This window comes from Vulpes vulpes, chromosome 13 (genome assembly GCF_048418805.1).
Source record: "Vulpes vulpes isolate BD-2025 chromosome 13, VulVul3, whole genome shotgun sequence".
NCBI lineage: Eukaryota > Metazoa > Chordata > Mammalia > Carnivora > Canidae > Vulpes > Vulpes vulpes.
The window spans coordinates 3,260,598-3,287,686 of record NC_132792.1 but is presented as its reverse complement, the minus strand read 5'-3'; the positions used below and the strand labels follow the sequence as shown (position 1 = coordinate 3,287,686).

The window sequence follows — 27,089 nt, the reverse complement described above, 5'->3', positions numbered from 1 at the left end:
CTGGCCCCCGAGCTTCCCAGGCCAATGGTAGGAACGTGGCTTTGGAGCCAGTGCCCCTGCCACCCAGAACCTGCAATCCCTTGGTGATCACGAAATCCAGATCAAGAAATCTGGGTGCCTTTAAGCCACATCCCTCCACCTCCTCTGAGGCAAAGGCCCCTGCCCTGTCCTGCATCCACTCCACCTTCCTCAGGAGCAGCACCTGGATCCTATGCTAGGAACCCCCTCCACTGAGCAGAGTTACGGAAACGTCAGCCAAGGCAAGACATTCTCTGCCTCCCCCGAGGAGAATGGGGACCCCCAGGACGGTGCCCCTATTGCTTCAGCATCGCGTCCCCACAGCCTGGAATGTGCCCACCACTTGATACCCATAAGCACTTGCTGAATGAATAAATGAGTCCATGAAGGACTGCATCACTGGTTAGCACAAGAATCTTGTAGAAGCTCTGCCTGCAGGCTACTGCCCCACACGGCCTTGCAGGGGCAGAGAAGGACACAGACATGCCTCTGCCACATGTGGGGTGTGCAGTGAAATGCCAGGGCCACCGGCACCAGCGCATGACATCGCAGGTTCTCCTGGGTGGCTCAGGACCAGGCCAACAGCTCGGTGTGTGGCCCTCCTGGAGAGGTCTGAGTATGTCCTGTGCTCCCATGGCAACTCCCTCCAGTGCCTCCTCTCCTCTCCTTTTCTGGAGGAAAGACCCTGGGACATTCCTGAAGAGGACGGACACTGCCCAGGCCCACCTACTGGTTCAGGGGATAATACCCACATCTCTGTCCCTGGAGAAGAGGCACAGGGGCCAGACCCACAGGCCGCTATCCCAGAGGGCACAGGCTCAGTGGACCACGCAGGCCTCTGGCGGGAGCTGGACATCCTTGCCATTTTAATGCCATCCAATATCTCGGCCGGACACACAGAGATCAGAGGTGTTGAATGTCTCGCACCCCCGAGGCAATGCAGGCTGCCTTGCTTGAAAATGACCTTTCACACTGCTTCTTTCATGGGGAGCTAATCTCACATCTCTCAATGAGAACCCAAAATAGGGTCAGACACCCAAGAAGCCCCTTTGCTCCTTACACACCATGTCTATTTGCTCACCGCTTACTTCAAGGGGCACATGGTTACCGGACATTCATCATGGGTCTGGCACTGGCCTAGGGGCTGGAGAATTAGCAGACAAGACGGGCTGGTAAAAATGGCTTCTTTAGGGTCAGGTATCAGAAACGCCTGGGCTGCCAGGTAAAAGTGCAGATCCCTGGGCTTCACCGTCTGGGAATGGGGTCCTGGGAAGGTGCATTTACACTTGATCTCTGGGGGCTTCCTAAGTGCCATAATGTTTCAGCATTTCCGCTCTAGGAAGAGACACCAACACGACATTGCCATTGACACGTGCAAGGCAGTGGGTCCTCCGTGTAGACACAGGAGGGGGATTTGTCAGGGGACCTGGGCCCCGATCTCTGGAGGAGTGAACAGGACCCCTTCCAGAGGCAGGTCTTTACTTACAGGAGCTCCAACGTGTCCGGGAGGCCCGGGGAGTCCAGGTGGTCCTTGGAATCCCTGTGGAAGAGTGTGCACCAGAAAGGTGTGGGCGGGGGAAGGAGAGGCAGGGGGAGAAGACACCGGGGAAGGAGACACAGGGGTAGAGGCAACACCCAGAGATCCCTGCTTCTCCCCTGCCTGGGGGAGCAGGAGTCCCCATGATTCACACCCCAGTCTGCTCAACTTCAAGGCACGGCTGGCTAGAGGGCATTGCCTCCGAGCTGCAATGCCGCCAGTGCAGCGAGTTCCATTTCCACGTGTCCTGCGTGGCCTTGCTACGATCTGGCCAGGATCTGTGCCCAGCTTCTGAGAAACCTGCCTGATTCCTGTGGCTCCTCATTCACCCTCCACCCCAGGGCGAGCAGAGCATTGGACAAGTCCTGACAAGGCCCCCGAGGCTCCTCTCCTGCCTGGACCATGACCTGCCACAGATTTTAAGCAACTAATTTGGGACTATGTATTGAAATCTGTGAAAATTACACTGTGTCTTTCTTTGGTCAAAGCTACCCTAATTTTGGCGATTTAGTCTATTGAAGTAAAACGCAGTACATGAAGAGAAACACACATAGACACCCCCCTCCACACACACACACATGCATCGACTGCTGTATTGATTTTAGCAGGAAACAAATGAAATTAGAAACATTTCAGGCCACAACAGGGAAAAAGCTATGTAGGTTATGATGCACCCATATCGTGGAATGAAATGCACGGATTAGGAGAAGAGGTGTGGAAAGGTGGCTCTAATCTGTCGTCGGATGGAAAAGACAAACAGCAGAGCATGCCATGATTCACTTTTTTGTGAGAATTCAGGAAAAATCACGTAGGCGAGGATAGATACACATGGGCACACACGCGGTTATAGGGGAAGGGTGAGGAGGGAAAGCATTCTAGGCCCAAAGCAACCAGTTTTGCACCAAGATTTACCTGCTGGAAACAGCAGAGGGATGAACAAAGCTGAAAGGGACACTTACCCGCATGCCCACCTCGCCGGGCAGCCCTGGCTCTCCTGGCTCCCCCTGCACACACAAAAGAGCGCTGGTCATCACCCGGCGGGACACAGGCCCAGGCACGCCAGGGCAGCCCAAAGCCCCAAGCGTACCCACGTCTGGAACTCCAAACCCATAGCAGACACGAGGTGACCACCAGTGAAAGGAGGCCAGGCTGCCCTTGGAGACCTTCCATGAGCCAAGGAGCCCGTCTACATTGCCAGGGGCACATCCCAACCCCCCTGGCTCCTGCTGCTGGAGGTCAGCACAACTAGATTCAGACACAACAGTGGAGAGAGCATAGTGACTGGGCTGACGAGGGAGGCCGTCTTCACGGAGGAGCCTGGTCCCCTGGAGGGGAGCGGAGGGGTCTGTGGAGGATGGAGCCCCTTTGGGCTCTCGGGGGAGAGGGTCCCTTTGCCCTGGAGTAGACTGGCCTGCCCAGTCGATCACTCTCGGGCTGCGCCTCTGGAGCATGTTCTAATTCAGAGGCAGGGAGGGCAGAGGTAGAGTTGGGGAGCTGACAAGAGGGAGGCCAGGGGGCTGCGTGTACAGGACGGGCTGCTGCTGGGGTCGCACCCTGCCTCCTCGGGCTGCAAACCAGGGACCTGGGCCAAGCCCCCACTTTGAACCTGAACTTGGTTCCAGGCCTAGGCAGTGGGACAAGACCCCCCTGTGCAGAACTGCATGTCCATGGAGTGGGAACATGGTTCCCAAGGGCACACAGGCAGTGCCCGGTGGCAACAGATGCTGCTGGTGTCGTTAAAACGACGAGGCTGACCTCCGGGGACCTGGGAAGGTCCTGGTGCAAACAAGCCCCAGCTCGCACCCGGCTCTGGTGCAGGCCGCCCCCCTCAAGGACTCGGGCTCTGACCAGGCGGTGGCCCGTGGGGAGGTGGGGGACGAGGCATACCCGCATGCCTTTGCTGCCGTCTCTCCCAGGGGGACCAGGCGGGCCCAGGGAACCCTAGGGCAGAGAAGAAAAGTAATCAGTGTGGGATAGAGAGCACAGGAAATGCAGATTCTCAGGCTTCCCCGCAGCCCTACAGCATCGGCTGGGGTCCACATTTTACCAAGACACCCCAGGGATCCAGATGCACCTGTCAGCCCCTGCCCCTCCTCGAACTCACAGTGTGACCCTTCCTTGCTCCGGGCTCAGCATCACGCACCCCAGAGCACGGCCTTCTCAACCTGGGCCCGATGCTCCTTTGTCGTTCGGGCTGTCCCAGGCATTGCAGGGTGTCCAGGAGCATTTGTCCCTACGCGCCACTCACACTGCCCAGGGCTGACAACCAGAAAGGTCTCCAGATACCGCCAAATGCTCCCCGGAGGCAAAAATCGCCCCTGGCTGAGCACCACTGGGCTAGAGCCGGTCATCTAGAAGGATCCCTTAAGCCGGGACACACTTGACTGTAACGATCACACTCCTGGGGCAGCTGTGGGGAGGAAGGGGGCTCGGGCCGGGCTGCTTGTCCCCCACACGCCCCCCGACACGTGATGGGTGGTTTAAAACCAGGGACTCCAGGGTCTCTGAGCTCCTGTGGGGCTCCGACACCATTCAATTCAAATCAAAGGGTTCCATCAAGACCTTCAGCCCAGCGCCCTGCTCCGTGGATTTGCCGTGGGACGCTGAGCAAGTCAAGGTGTCTTTCCGGGCTCTCCCATCTGCGAAATGAGGGTATTGGACATTCAAACGCATGTGCTACCTGATGAAATAATATTTAGCAAGCACCGTGTGCTGCAGCTCGTCATTGTACATTTCCAGTTTTCACCCATAAATGAGGACACGTGCATGTTTGTGGACACACACACACACACACACACACACACACACCTACTCTACAATTTCCGTGAAGTCCCTTCCGAGGACCCAATGTTCCTTCTGAGTCAGTGTGATACTGAAAAGACAGACAGAAGGACGCCTGTGGCCCTGGTATCAGACGGACGTGAGCCTGCGTCCCAGCTCTGCACCCTTGAGTGTCACCGGCCTGTCACTCGCCTGCGTGAGCGACGAGGCCAGCAGCAGGCTCACTGCCGGGTGAGCGAGGGCTTGGAAGTGAAGCTCATGCTCAGCTGTGGGGACGCCATCGGGCCTCCGGGCGGCACACGGGCGTCCCAGCTGCTCTGCCCGTGAGCCCTGAGGGACTGGACGGACTGCGCTGTGCAGGCGCACTTGTGGCCGGGGAACGGTGCCGTGTCCTCTGTGCCGCGTGCATCATAAGCTGGTGGGACGGTCGCCGGAGAAGCCACCCCCCCCCGCCCTCCTGGAGCGGGTTCACAGTGAAGACAGGGCACCGGTGCTCACACAACACACTCCACTGCCAGTAAGCGGTATCTGGTCCTTAGACTCGGGCCAGGAGGCTCTAGTCCTGGAGACAGAAGGGATTCGTTGACATTGAGGCGGCTTCCAGAGGGGATGTCTCCAGGTGGGGCAGCCTGGGAGCATGGTATCAGGGGCCCTGCAGGTGGAATGCCGGCCCCTGCCACCTGGAAGGAGGCAGCCACATGTGGCAAATGACTTAATATCTGGAAGCTTGGGGGGGGTCTCAGTTTCACTTTCTGTGAAATGGGAACACTCACAGCTACTGTGAAGCCTGAGTCAGTATTAAATGTCTCTGCAGCGCTTCACAGAACATTTCCAAGGTTGCTCCAGTTGATACCGGCTTGATTCGTAATTAGATTGTGAGGGGTCGGGGAACGTGGGGGATTCTTTAGTCTCATAGGTTTGTGGAACAAAGAGTTAAACTCAGTTAAACGGGTTCCTTTAAGCAGGCTCCCCGGAAGCCTTGACTTTGCTTGCTGGTGGTGGTGTCCGGCGGCCTTGCCCACCCGACCCGGCCACGGGGCACGTGAGGGGCCGCAGTGGCTCGGGGCACATGCAGGGGGACACTCCCGTGCTTTCCTGCACCGCACTGTGGGCAAAACCGAGCCCTCTCTACACTTGTGTGAAGGAGACCAGGCCGTCATTGGAAGGGGGTTGAAAGTTCTGGAAAGGAGACTTATTTATGGACTAAGGGGACAGAAGACGAGCCAGTCTCCAGTTGGCAAGCAGGGTCCTCAGGTGCGGTTCGGGGAGGGAGGGCACTTTCTCGCCAGTCTTTGGGTACCCGTGGCTGTCCTTGGCCGGATACAGGGGACAGGCTGTGGAAGTTCCACAAGAGGAAGGGCTGTTCACTGTTAGGGACCCGGCGCTTCCTCGGCACCAGTGGGCGTCGGGTGCTTCCTGGGGTCGAACTGCCAGCAGCATCCTTATGAAGGAATCGCTGCCACGACAGGCGGCTTCTCAGCCACCACTTTCACATCCACGCGACAGGGATGGATCCTCGCCCCGCCTCCCCGGTGGGCTATTTTGGAACTCAATGGTCTGTGGATGAAGCAGGCACCCGGGACAGGCGGGCGTGAGCTGGCGCCGATAAACACCCGCTCGCATTGTTTGTTTAGCACTAAGAATGGCCCAGCTGACCGCAATATTACAGGGATGTTAATAATCGTGCAAAGCAAGGGGCTCTGAAGAGGCTGCTGTGGGCGCTGAGTCCTCACAGGTATGTCCAACGTGCCCGGCACAGAGTACGCTCCCTTCAGTGGAGCCTCTAGCTCGTCCCAGGACGTGTCTACAGGGACGGCGCAACTATGACCTATCCTTGAACGCAAGCTCGGAGATTCCATCGTTTGTCCAGAGTTGCAGCGTCCGCGGAAGACCCGCTCTGGGCCCCAGAACCCGTGTCTTAGAGGCGTTTGCAGGCACCGGACCACTGGATGCTCACAGTCCTGTAGGCCAAGTGTCTTTGTCCTCACTCAACACGGGGCAGCCGGGCACCGAGGGCCGTGACTTTCTCCAGCTCACCCAGCCGCGGACACGGCCAGGAGTGGGCTGGCTGAAGCTGCATGCCCGCCTGCCCAGACCCACTCCCCTTCCCCAGGGAGTCCTCACCCTCAGCCTCGCTTCCCGGGAAGGCAGCAGAGCTCCTTCAACCACCTGACCTTGCTTGACCCGAGGCAGGTGCTCCTCATCAGGCCGGGATGCAGGTGATCAGGAATAGGGTGGGCTCAGCGCCCCAGTAGCCCTGTCTGTGCCCAAGACCCACATTTTATCCCCTGCCCCATCCTGCACCCATCTGAGTGGATGGCATGTGCACTTGCAGATGCTGGGCCCCCCGCCCCCCCTACTTAACTCCTGCTTCACTACAACTCTAGGGCTAAGTTAGAGATTTCCCAAAAGGAGGATCTCAGAGAAGAGTTAGGACCTCCGGGGAGAAGTGCCCTTGATGGATGGTGCTTCCCTCCACAATCAGGGCTATTGTGGGACACCCTAAGGTTGGTTACCCAGTTCAGATGGCAGGTCCTCGAAAGGCCAGTCTTGTCTTCTGGCTGCCGCAGCTGGAGGCAGGAGAAGGGGTGTCTTGGTGGGAATAAAGGGGGGAAGGCAGCAGGGCATTGGAGCCCCCAGGACCATCTAATAAAGGGAGCCAGGGAGGACGCCAGAGACAATGCCAGAGGAACTCCAGAGAGTTCCAGAACCTTCCCTCTGCCTGGTCGTCACATTCCAGCCTTGTTGGCACTTCCCAACAGATGCCCAACACACATCTGGGTGAATCTCTCATTCATCAGACAGGAGATCCATGGGGTGGGGTGTTGGTGCTTCAGCACCTCCCCATTACCGCTGACCGCTTGGCACCAGGCCCCACGAGTGCTGTGGGTGCTTCAATCCCTCCCTGAGCCCCATGGGCTTGTGAAGGGAGATGGCAGGGAGGCCCTCCTGCCTTAAAGTTAGCCTTGCAGGTCTGAAACACCCAGGGACACACACAGTGAACAGCAAGGCCTTGTGGAAAAACAGGGGTTTCAAGAGCCAGCCAACTGCTGCTTCAAACCCTCCATCACCCAGTACTAATGGTCGCCACCTAATTAGTGAGGTGCTCTAATACCCAGTCTTCATCTGTAAAGAGGGACCACAAATCTAGCTACAGAATCTGTGCCTCCCAAGGACACACCAGGTTGGCAAATTGGTTTTAGAGGATGGGCTGACGTCATGGAAGCAGCCACCTCCCCTTTGAGACGGGTGGGCTACCCTTGTTTTGCAGTTTAAGAAACAGACTAGAGGTCTCTTGAGAGGTGACTATTTCCCTTGTCTAGAGGATGGCACCTCTTTTCAATCTTTTTATTTTTATTTTTTTCCCTCTTTTCAATCTTATTTTATGCTTATGTGGTTAGGGTAACCAAGCCAGCGCTACAAAATAGACCCCGAAAATTTCCACTTGCAAATCCTCGTGAGCTCCAGGCATTTATTAGATGGGTTCCTGCTTTTAGGAAAATTGTCAACCTGACCCAAATAGTTCATGTTTTCTTGTCACCTAAGCTTGGCCTCCCAGAACACTACCACCACGCCCTGTGATCCACCTTCCCAAGTTCCCCCCAGGTGGACTCTCCAACAGCCGCACACCCCCTCCCCTCAGGAAGCTCACCGGACCTCTATGAGCCTCATTTCATAGAGACCCACCCTACTTTCAGAAGGGGGAAAATGGTGTGGACATCATTAAAATGCAAGTCGTAAGTATCATACTGAGAATGAGGAACATGTTCTGTAGCCCGTGGGGTGGGTCAACCAGAGGAGAAGAATGCAGTTGCTCCAGGACTTGGTAAAGTCAGGCACAGAGAGATTTTTAAAGGGAATATGTGTAGCTAAGGATCCACATAAAGTATAGCAAGAGGAGAGAAATGGACAGAAGGAAGGAAAGAAGACAGAGAGAGAGAAGGGAAGACAAGGGAACTAGACTCCTCTGCCACCTGTTAGCCGAGTAGGACAAGGGACCTCCCTTCCTGGGTCTCAGCAACTTCACCTGTGCAGCAGGTCAGGTGAGAAGAACTACCTCTAGCCCAAGGGGGTCACTAAGAGACAATGGAGACAGTGCCTGGGGAGATGCTTCCTATATAGGGAGGTTCAAACAAGCATCAGGAACTCTTATTTGGGTAAACTATCCAAACTATCCAAACCTCCACTCTTCACCCATGAAAGTGGGCAGTCACCCAGATCAAGAGGATGACAATAGATGATGCACACGAAACCCATTACAGGAGATAACGAGGGCTCGGGGAAGAGAGGCTTCCCCCAGTTCATGCTCGGAGCGTTGGTGCCACGTCTAGGTGGACCTCTCTGGCCACTCTCCACACACACAAGCACACACGCTGCCTTTGCAGTCTCACCGGGACCCCCACAGGGACGGTAACCTGTGGCAGCAGCTATCTGCCCATGCCCGCTTTCAGAACCGGAGCTCCAGGAATTACGTGATTACCTCATTGGGCAAAATATAGAGAAAAGAGAGCTCAGACGCTTCCCCTGTGCTTTTGGTTGATTAACTATCAGGGCTTTTGCTAAATGTTGACAAAGAGATCGCCTCATCCCTAGAGGTACATGTGAGCATTCCTCTTATTTCACCTGTTAGAAACAGAGTGGGTCGTGCAGGTGGGGTCGGAGGAGTCCTCTGGGCATCGGTCCTCGAAGTGTGGCTCCTGCACCGGCGGCAGCAGCAGCAGCATCCCCTGGGCCTTGTTAGAACCAGATGCTCGGGAGGGTGGGGGGTGGGGGGAGGGCAGCAAGCTGGTTTAAAAAGCACTCCAGGTGATTCAGATGCTGTCAAATCTGAGAAGTATGGGGGTCGGAGTGGGTGGTGGGGGCAAAAAACGTGAACACAGTTCCTGGCTCGGCCACACACAGAGGTCAACTCACTTGGTCCTTGGTCACACGGTTAATACACTTCTAAAATGAGGGCAGGCCTATTTGCCTCCAAGCTAACTAGCATGTTGCAGGCGTCCCGGCAGACCACGGTGCTTATAAATACCAGGTACTGTTATATTCTCACATGATCTACAAATTATTCTACATGAACCAAGGCAAGGAAAGGACGCCCCATACTGTGATCAGCCCACCAGGAGCACAATTTCCAATAACTCTCCAGGCTTCCCGAGGCTTGCAGAGTTACAGAGCCCACCCCTCCCCACTTTGGGGGGTAGGCAGGAGCCCCAACATTTTGCAGCTGTCGGCCGCCCCTGGGGACAAGACCTCCCCGATGCCCAGGATGCAGAAGACGTCATCTGGTGTATAAAAAAAATAGTAACCCTATGCTGGTGTAATGGTAATTATACTTAACATTTATGAGCACTTTTTACAAATATAAGTCATTTATTTTCATTAGCTCATTTCATCCTCACAGCAACCCTCTGAGATGAGGAGTATTAGGGTCGCCAATTTATAGAAGAATAAAGTAAGGGCTAAGGGGTTGAGGAACTGCATGGTGTGGCACAGCTGCCAAGTGGCTGAGCGGGTCTGAAGTCACCAGTCTGTGTCCAGGGTCCACGTCCTCAGCCTCCCCTGCCCCTCCACCCCCACCCCGTCCCACCATCGAGCAGCCCAGCATTTGCCCTTCCCACAAATACTCCTGCCTCCTGTACAAAGCCCTTGGTCCTGTGACTGGTCCATTAGGCTTGGCAGGTGCCTGAGTGTCTGTGAGATCCCGTGAACTCAAAACTTCCCCAACGCTCCCTTCAGCACCACGGACAGGGTCTCCGGCCCGGGACTGGACGCCCTCCGCGTTTTGCCCCCAACCCCACAAGGCTGCTTGAGGGCACATAAGCAACTAAACGTATTTTCCCCCTACACCCTTTAATTATTATAAAAATAGGAGGCCTTCAACCACAGTTATCCAACTCGATAACCATGAATAATGCACATTAATGCACAGGCTAAGAATAGGAGATGGGGCTGCTGATTAAGTCAGCCGTGAGCAAAGAGAAAGGGACCCAGCGCTAGAAGCAATGGCATAAATATATCTTAGAAGTTTCACACGTACAAACACACACGTATAATTTATATTTTATGGCTAAGAAGCTCTACGATGAGGTCACGACATAAAATAAGTTGGTTCCCACAGGGACACGGTTTTTGAGGGTCAAGGCTTCCCAGATCCAGCACCTGCTTTCAGAGAAGGGCAGAGAACTGGCACTGGGCAGTGTAATGGGTAGGAGTGGGTCACTATGGGACCAGAGGGGCCCAGACTCCGTCAGGGGCTGCAGGAGGCTGATACTCAAACCCAACAGCCTGGCACATATCAAAAGCTCAATAAGACCACCACATGGCACTTTCTTTGAGACCAAGTCACAACCCTGTCCCACATAAAATCACCATGGGTCGGCCACTGAATTCTGCACGGCTCTGACTGCCAATGTCTCCATCCCATTCTCTCAGAATCCGTGAAATAAAAGCGCGCCCACTACCCCTTGCGATGCCACATTTTCCGCTTATACCAGAAACCCCTGATGTAGAGAATCATCTCCTGGTTTCTGGAGACCTTTCTTGGTCCCTGGTCTGGAAAAGAGGCACCAGGAAGAAAATCCCTATTTGGCAGGGCCCTCTCTTCTTTCCCCACCAATCCTGCAATCCATTCTGTAGAGACTCCATGAAATCTCATCTCTCTATTTCAGATAAAACTTGCCCTTGAAAGACACCAAAAATGAACTAGCTCGGGGCGGGGCGGGGTGGGGGGGAGACCCGGCCTTTTACCTTGGAGACAGCACACAGCGTCGCTGTCATGCTGGCATCAGAGTGGTGCCATTGTGAGGGTTGGTGTGACTGTCCCCTTCAGGGGGACCCCAGGCACTGCTGTGACTGCCTCACAGAAAGGGCCCTGGGTGAGCTCAGATCAGGCCTGAATGGGAATGTCCCTTCCAGCTCTTACCTGCTCTGCCCTCTAAGCTGTGCAGTGGCCAGAGTGACTTTTTCCTGCACACTCTTCATCATCCTCTGGGCATGCCACTTTTGCTCTCAAGTGCAAATAGGTTGCAGTAATCATATGTCAAGGCTCGTGTCCCCCATTTTGCTTTCCCTCTCTAGTCCCCAGGAGCCCTGCCTGCCCCTAAATGGGCAGCTGTTAGGATTTTGAACAATCCGGAGCTATTATAAACTATGTTGTCCTCTTCTTACAGCTTCTTACAGCAAGAACATCAATGTGTGTGTTTCCCAAGTCTCAGTGGCTTTTCTGTGAAATGGGGGCAATGCCCCCTTCCACCTGAGCTCACTGGAAGGAAGGAATGAGACGGTGTCTTTGGGACCTCCTGACTCCCTGCATGAGGGCTCAAAGGTTACTGGGTCAGAAGCATCCCCGGTATTTCAGGACGCAGAGGGCCATGGTGGATGCACAAGGAGGAAGCAGTCTCGGTGGGGAGGAATACTGAGGCAAGATCCCAGGAAACATGAACCCAGAATTGGAACCAGACTTGCAGAGGAAGGGTCTCTTGGGGCCCCACACAGCAGGTGAGAAGTACACTCCAAATGCGTGGACTTTACGTGGCATTGCACAGTGGTCAACGGGGAATCTGTCCCATTTTATAATCAAACGCAAATTCACCTGCGCTTGCAGGTTTCCAACAGGACGGCGAGTGTAGGCCAGAGGACAGATCCTTGGAACTCAGGATTTCCAGGCATCGGGCCCCACTGCTGGTAGGCATTTTTGGGCAGGCGGGTCCCCCATTTCCCTGAAGCCAGGGGCCTTTTCTGAGAGGCTGGATGCTTCACGGTCCACAGAGAAGTGGAAGGGCCTGCTTCGTCCTCAAGGGAACATGCACAGAACCTGGGGGGCCAGGCTGCCTCCGCTGGCCCCTATGAACCTGGCTTCCCAACACCCCTTCTTAACTTCACCACGACGGCCTCAGGCTCCTTCCTCACTTTCCCACTTGGCATCATACTTCGTGAGCCTGCGATGCCCCATCACATGAAGACTCTCCTCGAGGACGCTCGGGCTTGCGGCTCACAGCTCTGGCATCCTCTTCAGGGCATTCAGCTGAAGTTTTGAGAAGGCGGCATCTGGGCCACTCGTTCGACTCAGATTCCTCTTTTATCACGTTTGTCCTGTCAGGTTTACGACCCTGACAAGAACTGAAGAAAACCATAAAAGATGAGGAACTGATGGCCTAAACCTCTGTCCACTACTGAGCCAGCCAGCCCAATAAAATTCAGCTGAGTTTCTTAAATTCACTTGTGTATATATATATATATATATATATATATATAATATATATATATATATTTTTTTTTTTTTCCTGGTGTACCACACTGTGGGATCTGAGCACAAAATCCATAGGAACTTTTATTTATTGCCATGTGGATTTCTGTGGAAATGCTTAAGACAGGACTTTCTGGTTGTTGTTGTTTTTGGGTTTTTTTCCCTTCTACCAAATGCTGAGTACTGAGTTGCTGACCCAAGCACGGCTTTACAGGACACTCTGCCCCAATTTCATCCCCTGCGGGTCTCAGGTGCTCTTGCTGCCTATAGGGTGGGATCCGGGCTGATGAGGGGCTCTGGAGCCCTCTCCCTACGCTGTCCCCTACTGTGCTCCACCCCAGGGAAATGGAGCCCTGCCCCACCTCCTGATCTCGGCCAGTCCCACCTGAGGCCCCTTCCGGACCCCAACCCCACTCTAATTTTAATATTAAGACCAGCTGCTGGTCATAAGGAGAACAACACTGGCAAGCAAAGCATCACGTCGTGTATCTGAGCAGCTGGAGACGCTGCCTGCGTGATCACTCAGCAATATCCCCGACAAGGATCCATTTGAGGCCCAGCCTCTGAGCATCACCTCGCCCTGCGCCGACTGGCTCACTTCACCGCAGCAAAATGGCTGCAGGGATGTCAAGGTCCTCATCCTCACGGCCGTGAGCCCAGGGGAAAGAACATCTGTCTCTAGGCTTCGAAGCAAAAGTGCTGAGTTTGTCTGGCTTGAGCCAACTTAGATAATGTGCCCCAACTGGTCACCGTGCTCAGGGACTCCGTGCCCGGAGAGCTTGCACCTCACTCTTGCTAATGCTTGCCCAAGCCGTTATTTAGCAGGTGCCTACAAAGTTCTCCCCTGGATACCCTCACTGAGCCCTCAGGGCCATGGAAGGAGAACACACACGTCGGTTCTAGTATCTTCCAGGTAAACTGAGATACTGAGAACTTTAGAGAATGCCCCCCGCCGGCCCACCACGCTTATGCAGCAGGTCCCAATGCCCTACCCTCAGCCACTGCCATGTTCCACCTTCTGGACCCACCGGCCGTCACGCCAGTGCTCAGCAGACCTCCCCCTCCCCCTTGCTGGGAGAGAGGGCACTTTCCTCCAAAATTACACCATTTTGGGATTTCACACGTAAACAATTACAAACACCCTGTAATCCTTAAAAGGATTTTCATTATATTAAGACTTAGTCTTTGGTTAAATGTCTACAGATGTGGTAGCATCAAGAATAATTAACAAGACCCCCCCAAATCCCACTACCCAGGTGTGCTGGCTGTCTGCCCTGCGCACGCGCCCTTTTATGCGTGAGCAACGTGGGGCTTCCTAGGCTGTATCTCATTGCGTCACGTCGCAGGCCTAGCTCCCTGTGGCGAGGTGTTCCTAATTCTCACTTGTGCCCATCCGGTTGCTGTGATGTGATGCTCCGTGAGGTTGTCGCCATCGTAGTTGTCAGGAGCACTTATAAAAAATGGAGTCAGCTCATGGTAATTTTGTTCCTGCTTCTGTTCCACCCTTCATATGAATTATGCTCATGGTAATTTCCTAGACACTTTTTTAATCTCATTTTGTAGCACCGCACTCCCACCACCACCACCACCACCATGCACTGTAACACGGAGTATCCTAGGAAATCCTCAGTGTGCTGTGCCGACGTGAGCATCCTCCGCTCCTCTGTCCCCTGGGGCCCAGGCAGGGTCCTCAGTGTGCATAACAGTGTGGGGGATGGAGGCCACAACCTGGCTGCTCCAGGTAAGAAGATCACACTCTGAGTTCGTGCACGTCTCCTCTGCAGAAGGGGGTGAATGAGCCCTGGGAAGGCTCTAACCAACCTGGTTTTAGAGCTCTGTGAACTCACACCCTTGCTCCTGTCCTGGGTCCTTAAATACTATCTTTTAAAGAAACACATGTCACTCTTGTATGGATGTTAGCAGTAGCGTCTAGCAGAAAAAACACAAGGAAGGCAAGGGACAGCGTCTTTACCCGTGCCAAGCACGTGCCAGGGACGAAGCCAGGTGCTTTCTCAGGCATTACTAACCCCCTGTAATCCCCACAACAGCCCTACCCACAACAGACATCAATGTTCCCACTTTACAGATGAGAAGCTGAGGCTCTCAGGGAGATAGCAGCCCAAGGTCACCCGGCCACTGCAGAGCTGGGAGCCAAACCACGTGTGCCCAGCTCCCCGAACCTGCTTTCTTTCCATCACCTGAGCCTGGAACCGAGGCTAGCTCTTCCCTCCTTCCTCCCAGGTGCCAGGTTTCTAAGGAATAAGAGGACAACCCCGGAACAGCAGAGACGTCCCCACCGTCACATTGGGGGGGAGCCCAGCAGAGGGAAAGTGGAGCGGACGCGCCGGCTCGCAGGCAGCAGAGGGCGCTGTGGGCCCAGGAAAGGGACGCAACGAAGCGGCTGGTTGGGGTGGGGGGTGGCAGGCAGGGAGCGGGCTTCTTCCCTGGCGGCCTGGGTCCCCAGAGCAGAGGGACCCCCAGCTCAGGATGCACCCCGACTGGTAAGCTCACCAGAAACTCACGTTTTGGACTTGTTTTTGTGGTTTCTAAATCTTTTTCTACCAGTGGGGCTCACGATCCGGCTAATGTTACCTCATCTCCACGGTGGCCAGACCAGCTCGGGGCCCACCCAAGGGAACCCTCATGCCAGCGTCTTACTGTGCTGGTCAATCTGCTCTGCGAGGGAAGAAGCAAGGGTGGAGGGCACGGAGGGCATGACCCCTCCCTGCTCCCTCCAACTCCACCGGAACCGGTCCCGACCAGCCCAATCACCACCACCCAGCCAGCTGCAAATTAACTGAAAATTATGGGCGGAACATAAACAGAGCATCACCAGCTCGAGAGCTCGCCGTGCCAGGCGCTGCGTCAAACCCTTCATGCACATTCCCTCCCTCAGTCCCACCCCACCTTATGTGATAGAACCATTATCATCCCCCTCCCTCCTTTTACAGAAAAGGAAACTGAGGGTCAGAGTAGCCCAAGGACAGACATGCGGTCAGCACGAGGTGCGGCCAGATTCTGAAGCTGGGTCTGCTGCACCACATTCTGTGACACCCCCCACCCCCCACCACCCCCTGCACTGGGTCGAGCTGGCCCTCCGTCCTGGATGGCGGAGGGCCGAGATCCATTCATCCATCCGCCTGTTGGGCAAGCAGGTACTTAATGTCAGCTGCCTCCCTGAAGCTTGGGAGGCTCATCCTTTTATGGCCCCAATGCCTGGGCTGTGGGCAGCAGCTATGGGGTCTCCCCTCAGAGGCTGCTCCCCCCGTACCTTAGCCTGATTTCATATATATTAAAACACTGGGGGAAGACTGGCCCCAAGAAACCTACGGTGAACATGGGAACCAGACAGGAGGTTAGCTTCCAAGACCAGGGGCAGAAGCAGCCGAGGAACATGGCGCCACTCAATGGTCTTGGGCATTTGATGGGGAGCCCAGGAGAGTCAGGAGGCCAGGACCTCTGACAGCTGTTGAGCTGTGTGACCTGGAGCCCGTCCCCTACCTTCTCTGGGAGCCAATTTCCTGAGTGGCTGAGGAAGGGGAGCTTCAAACAGCCCTGCAGCTTCCCTTCGCTTTCACAATAACCACTGATTGTGTTTCCTACCATCCCACTCACCTATGACCTTGGGCCGGTCACTTGACCACTAAGCTTTGTTCTTCCCATCTGTGAAATGGGCATAAGCAGTGCCCTCCTAAAGCACTGTCTTCATCATGAGACATAAGGTGCAGGGCACATTGGGCCTCACGGAGGGCAACACACATCATCACAGTGGCTAACTACACGCCAGGAATACAGGACACACGAGCACAATCAGAGAAACACGATTCCTGAACCCACTGGGCTGCAGTCCATCCAATCCCCTCGCATGATGCACTTGCTGTGGAGAGACGATTCAAGTGGGCAAGCCGGTGTGTTGGGCCCTGTCCAAGTGCATTAGTCACCGGTGGCCTCCTCTGCTCTGAGGACTCTATCGGTCCTCCTGACCCACCCTGGCCTCGCCTCATCCTTGGGGGGCTGGGGGTGTAGACAGAAAAGTCCCAGGGGCTCTGGCTGGGGTGGGCTGATCACCAAGTCTCAGAGCTGCCGCCTGCAAGGGCCTTTATGCATCATCCCATCCCACCCCCTCGTTCTTACAGATGAGGAAGCAGAGGCCCAGAGAGGGAGGTGACTCACCCCGAATCACACAGCTAATATGGGACAGAATCAAGACTCAGATTTTGCTAAAAATGTTCCACTGCAAGAGAATGTCAACCAAGGACAAAGCCAGAAATGCTGGAGTCTGTGCGGCTGCCCATCTGTCCTGCCAAGCCCCGAAGATGTGAGGAGGGCTCCCTGGCTGCACCTGTGACCTGGCCAGGTCCGGACTCTGGTGTTGCAGGCAGGGATTCGGGGGGCACCGGGGAGGTGCCTGCAGCCATCAGGAGAATAAGGCTGCCCGTTCTGAGCTAAACCAGAACAGACAAGGCTGAGATGCACCTGCTGCTCACAGGAAAAGGGAGGCCCATCACTTCCTGCCTGGCGACGCCAACACAGGAGGACAGCTCAGCAGCCAGAGGACACGCTGGTCCCGGAGATGCATGCTGGTGTCACTTAGCGAGCACCGCCCAGACCCAGCACCCTGACTTCAAGGGCTCCGGCAGCTCCAGTCCCAACAGGAGCATCTGGGTGTCCTGCTAATGCCCGTGCCCCGGGCCCACAGATACCTAGCAGGCTAGCGCCAGTAGATAAAAATAGTTGCTGAACTTGAGCACCTTCCCTCCAGGTGCTGGGCTAGTAAACCGCCCAGAAACCATGGACGGGGGCCACTGCCAGCCCCACATTAGGTGGCAGTAGACCCAGACTGGAAAACTGATGGCAAAGTCCCCCTGTGCTGCGTGTCCCACTAGGCGGTGTCCCAGGGTCTCAGACCGCTCCGTATCCTTGCGTAGGAGATACTGTGTGTGCGCGCATGTACCTGTCCTTCTAACGGGGGTAAAAAGGAGGAGTTCACTGCGGAATAAACGAAGATACGGAGAAGCGTAGGGGAGAAGGTAAATACCCTCAGCATTTTCACCCTGTTTCACCATGGGGCTTCACCTCCAGAATCGATCTCTCGATCTCTCTTACACACACACACACACACACACACAGACTCACATATAGCTGCACACATGCACACACAACTGGGTTCCTACTGTATAGATATTTTCCCACATGCTTTAAAAATTAGAAAAATGTTATTGTCATTTTCGAGGTCATTAATCGTTCGTCTAAACGTGGTTTTGCATTCCTGAACGCCGCTGAGTTATTTAGCAGTATGATAACCGAGTTCACCTTGTGCCTACAACATGGCACGTGGGTGCTTCCAGGCTCCCTTCTGAATTACACTGACTGAACCATGGGCCCTGAACTTCTGGGCATCCTTGATTTATCTCCGGAGAGTAAATCTCTGGTGTGAAAGTATGCAATGAAAGGGTACCTACGGGGGGGGGGGGGGGGGGTTGGGGGCGGACAGGCTGGCCATGGGAAAGCTGTTCCCAAGGTCGTGGAATAAAGTGGCACTTGCTCGTACAGCCAGCCCTATGTGAGGGGCTGAGGAAAACCCTCTAGGGCCCTGGGCACCGCGTTCTGGGTCTGCAAGTGCCTGCGCTCTGGTGAGATGTTAGCACAAATGCCTGCCAGGAGGTCCTGTGGTTGTCTCTCCTGGGACACAGGAGGTACATTTTTAATAGCTGGTGGGAGTGAAATATGGCATTTTAGTGACACTCTGGTTCTTATTTCTCCTTACAGGCTAAGAACTTAAGAAAGCTTTCCTCCTCAGAAGGAAGCCCTGGGTCCTAGGATCTGTGCTTGTTATGATGAAGGTAAAAGAAGGTGTAACATTCGTATTTAGGGGGAGCATGTACAGGTCTGTCTCCTGTTTCCTCCACTGCTCTGCCTGTCTCCTCCTGCAGCAGCTCGTCATCTCCTCTCGGAACTTCCACAAGTCTCTTGGTGATTCCCCAAATTCCTCTGGTCTCTCCCTTCACACCCATCTGGCACCTCATACTCAAACATTCCCTGCAGGTCTGACTGTGCACAGAACCCTTCAGTGTCTTTCCAAACTTCAGATGAGGCCCGAGCACGCTCTGATATCTAACACCCTGCAGGCTGGTCCTCAGACCCCTCTGCAGCTCTGCATCCCGCTCCTTATGCACCCCAGTGAGCACCCTCTGTTCCAGACACTGTCTGTCACCCATGGCCTACACGAACATTCTCCTCCAGTTGTGTTCGCTCATGCTCGTCACTGCCGGGAAGCACTGGCCAAGATGTACACATCAACCGCTCAGGTCCGGGGACCCTGCACACTGAGGCTCCTCGCTCAGCCCAGGAGGCCTCTGCTCTCTGCTCGGATCTTATAAGCAGCACAATGGTGTCACCTCCTCTCCCAAAAGCAGATCCTCCCCACCTCACCCTGCTCTCTGGCCAGCTGCACAGCCCCAGGAAGAGCGATATAAGGGAGATGCTTACCTTTTCACCCTTCTCTCCTGGGAAAAAAGGTCCTCTGCCCTAGAAAAGGAAAGCAGGGGGTCAAGATTTACTACAGAGCATCTCCATGTATGATGTCACGCACGGAAGCACCACCTAGGGTCTGAAAGGGTTGTCATCAGCTCTGCCCAGCATCTTACAAAAGGGATGATAACCCTTACTTGGGGGTTCATTCTCGTGGGTATAACCCCATTTAATTTTACTTAGATGTCGGGATGTCTGGATGGCTCAGTGGTTGAGCATCTCCTTTTAGCTCTGGGCTCAGTGGCTGAGCGTCTGCCTTTGGCTCAGATCATGATCCCAGGGCCCTGGGATTGAGTCCCCCGTCAGGCTCCCTGCATGGAGCCTGCTTCTCCTCTGCCTGTGTTTCTGCCTCTCTCTGTGTCTCTCATGAATAAATAAATAAAATCTTCCTTAGATGTCATCTTTACTGAGATGTCATCCACCTACTACACAACTCACCTAAAGTACACAATGCAATAGTTTTCAGTGTATTTACAGAGTTTTAACAAGCACCACAATCAACTTCAGGATGTGTTCATCAGCTGAGAACGAACTGCACACCCTCCAGTGGCCACCCCCGCCCCTGCCCTCCCACCTCCCACCCAAGGCAAACACAAATCTATTTTGTCCTTATAGGGTTGCCTCTCCTAGACATTTCATATACACAGAATCATATGATATGTGGGCTTTGGAGCTGGCTTCGCAGCCAGTGGCTTCTCAGCAAAGTGTTTTCAAAGTCCACCCATGTGTATCATGGATCGACGCTCCGTCCTACTGCAGAATAACCTGCCACGGCTTGAAGGTGACACACATCTCATTTATCCGTTCGTCATGTGATGAACATTTAGGTCGTTTCTACTGTTTGGTTATTATGAGTAATGCTGCACTGAGCATTTGTGTACAGGTTCCGTACGAGCATATGTCTTCATTTCTTTCGGGTACGTATCTAGAAGTGGATTGCTGAGTCACACGGTGATTCTGTTCAGCCTTTTAAGGACGGCCAGACTGTTTTCCAAAGCAGAGGCACCATTTTCTACCAGCGATGCCCAAGAGTCCCAATTTCTCCGGCTACCTGGCCACTCTACCCATCACTACCAGTGAGGCCCTTGGGTCTCTAACCATCACCACTGACTTACCTATTTCCCTCTTCAATTATGTCACATTTTGCCTCACGTGTTTGGGGCTCCTGCGAGGTGCACGTATGTCTATAACTGCTCTCAATTTCTGAAAGGCTGACAGTTTAATCAACATAAGACACCCTCTTTCTTTCTGCAAATTTTGGGTTTTAGAGTCTATTTTGTCTGGTATTAGCACGGTCACTCTGAATTTTTAGGTTTTCTATTTTCAAAATTTATACTTTCCATCCTTTTACTTTCAACTTATTTGCATCTTTGAGTCTAAAGTGTATTTCCTGGCGCACCTGAGTGGCTCAGTGGTTGAGCATCTGCCTTCAGCTCAGGTCGTGACCCTGAGGTCCACGGATCGAGTCCTGGATCGGGCTCCCTGTAGGGAGCCTGCTTCTCCCTCTGCCTGTGTCTCTGCCTCTCTCTCTCTCTCTCTCTCTCGCTTCTCTCATGAATAAATAAATACAATCTTAAAAAAAATAAATAGAAAGGATATCACCTGTAGACACAATAGAATTGGGTCTTATTTTTATGTTAGCCTGAAAATATAGCATGATTACCGACAGAGAGAGTTTTATGTATGCATCTGACTTTTCATTTCTGCCTCCTGTCTTTTATGTTTCCTTTATGGTTTTGTTTTGGTTTTGTTTTTTGCATTAAGTATTTTTTAGTGCTACATTTTAGTCTCTTTAGTGGCACTTCCCCTGTACATTTTGAACCATTTGGGTAGAGGTTGCTCTTGGGTTTACCATACACACCGTATCTTATCACGACCTACTTCAGATTCATACTGATTCCACTGAGATTTCTAAAGACCCGCTTCCCTACGTGGTTTCAGTGCCTCTTCCCCCGATCTCATGCCTGTTACTATACCTGTTTGCTGGACGCCCAAATGCACACTGTCATGATGACCACTTTGAGCTTGTCATCCACTGTACTCTGGCCTCCACCATCCCTGACAGTCAGTCAGTGAATGATCTTACTGCCCTTTCTCCGAACACATTGACTCATTTTATTTTTCCTCATGCTGCTTTCAAAAGTTTGTCTTTTGGCATTTTGGCGACAATCTTTCTAGAATAGCTCTCTTTGTGTCATCCTGATTAGAGTTCACAGAGCTTCTTGAATGTGTAGATTACTGCCTTTCACCAAATTTGGGATTTTTTCCCCCCACCATTATTTCCTTGACTACACTTTCTTCTCCTGCCTCCCTCCTTCTGGCATTCCCATTAAGTACACTCTGCACCCCAAGGCTCTACTCATTTTCCTGCCTTCCTTTTTCTCTCTAGTCTTCAGATTACATAATCACTGTTGAGCTGTTTGCAAGAACGCTGGCTCTTCCTTCAGCCAGTTCATACCTAACTGTTGAGCCTCTCCACTGATTCCCCTTTTTTTCCCTTCCAGTTGTAATTTTAAGCTCTAGAATTTCCAGGGTTTTTTTTTTTTTTTTTTTTTTTTTTTTTAGAAATTTCTCCCTCTATGGATATGCTGTGTTTGCTGACATGCTGTCACAAGACCTGTCTTGCCTCCTTTAAGAATGATTTCCCTTTGTCCTCTATCACTGTGATGGCTACTTTGCAGGTTCTGTTTGCTCATCCGATCCCTGCTCCCCAACTCAGGCAGCCCCTGTTCCCTGATTCTTTTCCTGTGGGTCACTGGGATATTCTGGGGAAGCACACACAGTTCAGTCAGAATGGGAAGGAGATAAGAGCCAGTCAGAAAGAGGAGGCGAGGGGAAATCCAGGCGTGGAAAGACAGCGAAGTTATTCCTGGTGGAGGAAAGAGCATGTGCAGTGGCCGGTGAGAAGTGACCCGTTTGGGGACTCCGGGCTGCCAATATGGGTGCACAGAACCCAGGGGTGGCGATGAGGGTGCAGGACAGGGCTAGAGCGACAGCTGGGGCCACCTTGGGAGGAACTCCCGAGCCCACGGAGAGGAGCCTGGACCTCCGAAGGCAGTGTGTAGCTGTTTGGCTCCAACTAGGTGTTCAATGCATTCTAGTGGATGAGCTCGCTAGGGGAAGCATGGGGTCGCCCACACCAGCCCTATACTCACCGTGTCGCCTTTTTCTCCCTTGGGTCCAGGAGCTCCGAGCAACCCAGTGGCTCCCATGTCTCCCTGCAGGGTGGAAACCAGAGAAGAGCCCTGGGTCAGGTCCTGTGACAGGGCTCCCCCACTCAGGCTGCCCACCGCCCACCTGGCCTTGACTCCCTGGCAGCGGCTGACTCTGTCACTGCCAAGTGCACAATGAGGCCACACTTCCCACCCCCGGAGAAGGAGGAGGCATCTACATACTTTCCCCAACGTCTTTATTCCAGAACCAAGAACATCCTGAGAAAGTGAGTGGGTGAACGCAAAATGCGTTCGTCCCCAGGAATGGCCCAGCCCCAGAAGGGGGGTGAGAAGCCCCAGAGTTCAAACTCCCGCTCTGCTGCTTCTTGTGAGAGCATCCTTACTCCTTGGGCCGTAGGCTCTTCCTCTGTGAAATGGGCACGCTGTCATGAGCAACACTGAAAGCATGAGGTGCTTTGAAAATTGCCAGAAGTCAGCCTGGGTCCCCTGATTATGCTCTTTGTACGCCCAGTGTGCCCACAAGGCCCCGGGCCCTCCGTGAAGACGGGCGGGTGAGCAGAGGAGCAAAGAGTGTTTGCAAGAGGAAAAAATTCACCAGGGCTGCATGTGGGGTAGAGCCGTCTACTCCCTTGCCATGATCCAATCCACGACAGGCTTGGGTGCCCAGCACAGGAGCCCTCAGTATTGTCTGTTTTTCTCCCGTCTTGGTGTGCAAATTCATCTGGGCTCACCCCCACCTCATACACTCTCAGAACAAATAGCTAGTTTGCTTGGGCCACTCCCTTGGCCCGTCCTGGCCTTGCCCTGCCTTCTTTATCCCGAGCAGCTCCCGCGTATCTTGCTGGACCCCTGGGCCCCTCCACCCTGGCTGTCCCCACAGGGGTCCCTATTCCTCTCTGTCAATTTTCTCTTGCCACCGGCCTGTGGTCCCTGGGAACAGGGCTCCCTCATTCACTGGAATGTACCTGCGCCCAAATGGGCCTTGGCACCTGGAGTCTCCAGACCGTGACACGTGACTGGGTAAATGGGGCCACTGGGAGCCACAGGTGTTCACCTGGAGTCTCAACCTCAGATTGGGACAATGTGACTGGTGAGGCTGAAGAGCCAGGACCTCCAATCCTCTCCAAGGAGCCACACTCCCCTCTATGTGTCAGTGTCTTTGTCCTTCCCTGGCATTCCTGCCCCCGGACGCGTCCTCCCTGCTGAAGTGGCTGCTCAGCCCTGGGTCTGTCCAACCACCACACAACACGGTCATTCCATAGACAACCGCTGCTTCAGACAGACCTTCTCACCTTTGCTCTTTTCTTCCATTTGACAGCTGAGAAGCTGAGGTGACAGCCTGGGGGCTGCTCAGTGAGGCATAAACCCCTGGGCTCATTCTCGCAAGGGCCACCTGGCACCCAGGACCACTCTGAATTGCTCTCCTTTGGCACCAAGGGAGGGGAGCCCATCAGGTGGGGTACGTGTACGTCTATGCATGTGTGTGTGCACGTGTGTGTCCATGCTCCCCAGCGCAGCAGAGGGACGGCAGAGGGGAGTAGCGAGAGAAAGGAGGGAGAGAGAGACAGAGAGATGGAAGGGGAGATGGAAGACAGAGAGATAGAAGGGGAGGCATCCTCTCTGGGCATTTCCACCACCACACTCAGCCCTTCTTTCAAACACCAGGCCAGGTAACGGCTTCTGGATCGTGCTGAGCTCCTCTGCCCGCCTGTGTGACCAAGTCACATCTCTCTGGGTCCCAGCTTTCTGAGACCAAAGTAACGATGTGAGAAGGCAGCCCTGTCCAGCTCTGGAAACGCTAGCAGCCAGGGGAGCGATGGAAACAGAGAGGGAGCTGCATGATGGAAGATGGAGGTGGCCCTCGAGGAGGCACCTGGCTCCCAGCAACTAGTGAGTTCAGAAAATTTGTGCAAGAAGAATTTCATGCAACTTCAAGAAATACTACATGCAGGCTAAATAGACTCTTAGAAGCCCAAGCCCCAAAGTTTCTGGAATACAGAAGCCAAAAAGGATTGATGCAGAATTAGCTGACCATGGAGAAGTCAGCCCCCTGGGGCAAATGGGACTGGAGCCAGGACTTTCTGACCCAAACCCTTCTAGCTCAGGTCCTCAAATGGAGAAGCAGAGGCTCCAGACTTCACGTCAACAAGCTCAGAACAAACACCGCAGGACAGTCATCTAATATGACACTTCATCTCTCCATAGAGCGCACAGCCAAGGTCACCGTGGGCCGCAAAGCACCCCTGAGCTGCGCCTGTACTGACCTTTGGGCCAGGGAGTCCCACGGGGCCATCAGAGCCCTTTTCACCCTAGAGGAAGAAGGACAGAAGAAACAAGAAGTAAGGCTCCATTTCATTTCCCCCCTCTGCCTTCCGCAGTTGGCCAGCCCTCCGCAGGCTCCTAAGCCAGTCTCTGAGCGAGCCACGCGTGGTCAGCAGCTGGACGGGGCTTCCTGCGGCTGCGAGCCCCTGTTCACAAACTCCAAGTACACAGGTACTTTAGCATCGTCATCGGTGGACTAAAGACAGGGACAAACAAGATGGTACCCACAGGCTACCTTTACCCTGACGATGTCACCGCTTTAGTTAAAAATGCCACGTGGGAGGATCCCTGGGTGGCTCAGTGGTTTGGCGCCTGCCTTTGGCCCAGGGCGCGATCCTGGAGTCCCAGGATCAAGTCCCGCATCGGGCTCCCTGCATGGAGCCTGCTTCTCCCTCTGCCTGTGTCTCTGCCCCACCCCCCGTGTCTATCATAAATGAATAAATAAATCTTTAAAAAAATGCCATGTGGCCCACTAATGGTTCTTATAGTTATTATTCAGCAACACGTCTGTAGCCTACGTCTACACATCATTTGCTTTCTAACATATGTGCTATTTATAAAAAGGATCTGATTACTAGATTAAGAATTCTGATCTCTTAAGTTGTGGGTGCGTATAAATACTGCCACACTAGAAACCAATGTAACACGATCCATGCAATTGTATGTGCATAGGGGCGCCTGAGTGGCTCGGTGGTTGAGCACCTGCCTTGAGCTCAGGGCGTGACCCCAGGGTCCCGGGATCGAGTCCTGCATCGGGCTCCCTGCATGGAGCCTGCTTCTCCCTCTGCCTATGTCTCTGCCTCTCTCTCTGCATCTCTTGTGAATAAATAAATAAAAATCTTAAAAACAAAGAACAAAGCAAAAAGAACCCAAACAATTGAATGTGCATAAATCTCACCACCTTAGTAAAAAGGAGGCGACGCCATATCCATTTATGTGCATCTACCACACGTCACTAAAAACGCTCTGGGTACGGTTACATACTTAGCTACTTCATGAACATGTTCTTTTTTAAAAAAATGCATTCATAGATGCCATTTGCATATGCAAATGAGGTAGGTAATATTTTGTCTGTTTGAGCTCACACGGTGGCCATCGGAATGCCTGAACACAGTTCACGAGCACCATGTTTGGGTCTAGAGATGGAAACACGGACCCAAAAGGTACATTGACCTACGAGAATAATGGAAGCGAAAAACTGAATCCAAGGCTTAAACCACTGGAGGCCAAGTCTGCCTGTGACCAGGGGTCCCAGGAGAGAACCCTCAGATCTCCCGTGTGCCCCATGTTTTATGGAACTGAAGACGACGAGACAGAGGCAACCCCATATGATGAGGTGGTTGTTGAAGCTCTTGCGTGTGGCCTCTTCTGGAGGGAGGGAGAAGAGGCCCCCTTCCCACCCACCTGTGCATGGAAAGCAGGTCCAGTGGCCAGCTCCCCGGGCTGGGTGCGCCTCAGTGCTCCTGGGCACCATAGCCAGAAAGCACATTGAAGCACTCTGGGCACCATGTGCTACGTGTCTTAAAAACTCAGTGTTGTGCACGCAGTGGGTGCTTACTGTTTACTGTCAAACAGAAGGGAAGGTTGATGAATAGAGTAATGGGCTATTGGGTGATGCTGCTCAGGCTTTGAGGCTGAGAGTTTGCAAGGTGACAGATCATCTTGAAAAATAAGCCCTTGTCCTGCCGGTGAGACAGGGTGTGTCCTTCATCCCTCCCTCCCAAGCTGTCCAGACACCACCCGCCCGTCATCCTTCACCCCTTGACCCACGCACCCAATAGTTCAATAATGATCCACCATTTAATAATGTCAGACTATACACACCAATGGCTGAACATATGGACGTGTCAAGATCCGATCTCTGCATCTGGAACTTACCTTGTGGAAATTAAAAACAGGTGGACATTTTTAGTTCAATGGGATCACTAGCACGGATGATAGCAGTGCAGGGAGAGGACTGGGTTGTAGGGTCTTGGAAATAGCAGGTGCATGGCTGCACGGTGAATGATGGAAGGGAGGGGGGGAGGGAAGGGAGCCATGTAGACAACAAGGTGCTCAGGAAAGCATTCCTTGGGGACATCTTGAGAGAAGGGCCAGCATGAGCCAGGTAAGGGAGGCGGTCCAGCAGATACTACATATGCCAATGTCCCAAGACAAGGAAGGCCGTGACCCCTCCAAGGGACCAGCAGCTCCTGGTACCCGGACACTGGGGGAGCAACGTGGAGAAGGATGGTGCTAGAAAGACATCTGGGGACCCTCTGTGACCACACAGGGTGGTGGGGTGGGGGTAGGAGGGGAGCACCAGGGGGTGTTTAAGTGGGAAGATGAGTGGGAGCAGGGGGTGGACGCCTCTCTGAGCCCAGACTTCTCTCCTAGGAGTCCCTTCCCCCTGCCTGGGGCCACAGGAGCCTGAGTGGGACTCACCCAGGGCACAGCCTGGTTCGGGGTGGGGGAAAAGCCTGGACAGAGCAGAACTAGCTTTGGC

The 27,089-nt window shown here is 53.7% G+C and overlaps 1 protein-coding gene across 4 annotated transcripts in view; it reads right to left on the bottom strand.

Moving 5' to 3' along the window:
- Positions 1 to 27,089, bottom strand: part of COL22A1 (collagen type XXII alpha 1 chain) — a 263,464-nt gene that overhangs the window by 156,436 nt on the left and 79,939 nt on the right. For all 4 annotated transcript variants that reach the window (XR_003234234.2, XR_003234233.2, XM_025993486.2 and 1 more), the window contains 6 exons: positions 24,547 to 24,591; positions 22,265 to 22,327; positions 19,068 to 19,106; positions 3,443 to 3,496; positions 2,515 to 2,559; positions 1,505 to 1,558 (listed from right to left, as the gene is read on the bottom strand). Coding sequence is in view for 2 of the 4 variants with exons in the window: in XM_025993486.2 (XP_025849271.2) it covers positions 1,505 to 1,558; positions 2,515 to 2,559; positions 3,443 to 3,496; positions 19,068 to 19,106; positions 22,265 to 22,327; positions 24,547 to 24,591 (300 nt within the window). In the remaining 2 variants the exon portion in view is untranslated. The remainder of the gene's footprint in view (positions 1 to 1,504; positions 1,559 to 2,514; positions 2,560 to 3,442; positions 3,497 to 19,067; positions 19,107 to 22,264; positions 22,328 to 24,546; positions 24,592 to 27,089) is intronic.